We start from the raw sequence: 2,759 nt of genomic DNA, 5'->3' as shown, positions 1-2,759 counted from the left end.
TTGAGTTTAGAAAACTTACTTCCAACGGCAACAATCATGGTAAAACATTTTATTCAGAGTATATACTTTTCAAGTTATGAAATTGATATTTCATCAATACAATGTTCTGTTTCAGTAGAAAAGCAAATTATTGTTATCAATTGTCAACATTCGCAACAGGTAAGTGAAAATTTTGTAATAATTTAAAAACTAGCAAGGCTGGAAAAGTGGAGATTTATTCGTTTATTGGGATAATATTTAACCAAATAAGTAAGTAGCTTATATTATTTATTTCATATATATAATAATATTGAATACAATATTATTTATTTCTATGTATCATTTATGATTATAATTGGATTTTCTAGCAAAAACAATTGATTGAAAGCATTACTGTATACAATTTCCCTTAATATATTTATAAATAACAAATAAAATTTAATATTAAAATATAACCGTAGTTAAAATAACACATACATAATTAATCTAAAAATGTGTATAAAGAATATTCTTTAAATATGAGAAATAATTGAAGAAAAAAAAACAATAAGTTAATATGATTAAATCTTAAGTTGGACACTTTGTTTAAGGAATCTATATCCATACCACAATATGGGATATCACAATGCTGCCATCTCACTGACTGACTCATTGTGTAACACCAAGGTGTAGGTTCTTCCCCTCCTGCATTTCTACAATAGTTTTCAGCATTCTGAACCTCAGGAAATACATTTGGAGGACGATCATAAGAATGAGGTACAGTAGAATCCCAACGTTGACAAGGTAAACCAGTTTTTGTGACATTTTTGGTACCTTGATACCATCTACCACGGCCAATAATACAGTCAGCTATAAAAAAAAAATAATATAAATATATATATATATATATATACAAGAATACAAATTTACAATAAAATGAAAGATTTCCTTCAGAAATTTTAAGGCTAAATAAGTTAAAAAATGGTTGAACACACAGGATTTATACAAGAGAAGGGTTTGTGCATGGCATACAGTAGAGGGAATGAGTTCCAATGTGGGGCAGCTCAGGTAAAGAAGGATTTGTCAAACGTAGCAGTTCGGTAAGATAGAGGGTAGAAATTAGATAGATGGAACCTGGGAGTACGGAATTGAACAGAGGATTTCAAATGCAGCCTTTGCAGAATATAGGATGGACACTGAGTTACTTGGAATGGGGAAAATGCTAGAAAATACTGGCATCAGGAGGAAGGGTAGAGCCACTTCAAATTGGACATAAAATTGGGTTATATGCGTATCTCTGGTGATCCTGAAAACAAATCGCATTGAGAAATTCTAGAGGCCTTCAAATTAGAGTTCACCCAGGGATCCACTATATATCAATAGTATAGTAACATTTATGAGAAGAGAACTAATGGGGCCAGACTCCATCTGGTTTAGGGGTTGTGTTTCCAGGATACATATAAGAAAAGTAAGGTAATAAAACCGTTTTTAAAAACATTAATAATTATTATCACCCTTAGTCAATGGTTTAAGGCATTATATGGATGGAACTAAATGGACTAGCCAAGAAGTAAAAGTTAAAGCATTTTTATTTCTACCTTCAGCAGCAACAAAATTTTTTCCATATAAGGATTTTACTTTCACTTTTACTCAACATTATAAATGAGTTCTATATTAGAAAAACTTTTAGACAATTAATTTGGTTTTAAAAATATAATTTCCAAAGTTTGATGCAAGTCAGTTCATTAAATAATGTTTTATAAGTTTATCAATTTTAGAAATATCCAAAATCCACATTACAGTCGGCATGGCATCACTCTTTGCAACTACTGCAGTCCTAATGTTATTTTTCTTCTTTAAGTAGCATTGTTTTTATTTGTTCATAGATAAATATTTGAAGTATTGGATCATTTTTCACAGGCCAATTCGTCAAATTCACCAATTGTTGCTCATATGGTAATGAGTTGAGAATTTCTTTAAAAAATGACAAATGGAATGTGTAGTTGAAGGATGTCTGTCTTGAATGTTAAATTTATAGGCCTGGGTAAATTTTATTTGAAATAATATTTTAAAAACAATTATTTAAAAAACCAAACAATTTATTTTATAATTTAACTCAAATTTTATTTGTAAGATGATTATTTCATGATTGATGAAATAATTTTTCCTGAATTAATAATTTTGACAAGAAGTTCACTTAATTTTAGACAGTTTAAACTATTCACCCTTGACAGCAAATATCATACAGTCAACATCATGGCAGTTATAGTCTACACCATGGTATATAGTCTCCCAAGGTAGAAGAGTGTTACCGTAGAAACTAGTTTTACCATGAGAGTAGCTTCACTTCAGCTGCTTGTACAGACACCATTTTAATGAATGAGTCAATAGCTCTGAGGAAATAAAGTGTCACTATTTACCGGGTTTTGAGGTGAGTGTAGCTTTACAGCCACTAAATGTACTGTTACACTAAATCTAGAGTAAAAAAATTGACAGTAAACATGGTCATGACAGCGATTGTCATACAGTTACGACCATTTCAGTGACTACATTTGAGCTGAAGTTGACAGTAGTTTCACCATGTAAACGGGTTGTGAGGTGACAAAAGCTTCACTGCTGCTAAATATATATCAACTATCGGAAGATTATTGATTGACCGTGTGTGAAGATGAAAGGAATATGGTCCGGGTGCGGTCAAGAAAAACTCAAATAGTAGAGATATACTAATTTAATGAGCCAACGTTTCGCCCCACGTTGCAGGGCTTCTTCAGGGCTATTTTGACGGCAGTCAAAACTAAAAT

At 31.2% G+C, this 2,759-nt stretch overlaps 1 protein-coding gene across 1 annotated transcript in view; it reads right to left on the bottom strand.

Moving 5' to 3' along the window:
* Nrk (Neurospecific receptor kinase) overlaps positions 1-2,759 on the bottom strand; it is a 14,438-nt gene that overhangs the window by 5,100 nt on the left and 6,579 nt on the right. The window contains exon 4 of the mRNA XM_014424871.2: positions 586-828. Coding sequence (XP_014280357.1) covers positions 586-828 — 243 coding nt within the window. The remainder of the gene's footprint in view (positions 1-585; positions 829-2,759) is intronic.

This window comes from Halyomorpha halys, unplaced genomic scaffold (assembly GCF_000696795.3).
Source record: "Halyomorpha halys isolate HHAL.00 unplaced genomic scaffold, Hhal_1.1 Scaffold481.1, whole genome shotgun sequence".
NCBI classification, from domain to species: domain Eukaryota; kingdom Metazoa; phylum Arthropoda; class Insecta; order Hemiptera; family Pentatomidae; genus Halyomorpha; species Halyomorpha halys.
This window is presented reverse-complemented; position numbering and strand designations above follow the sequence as displayed.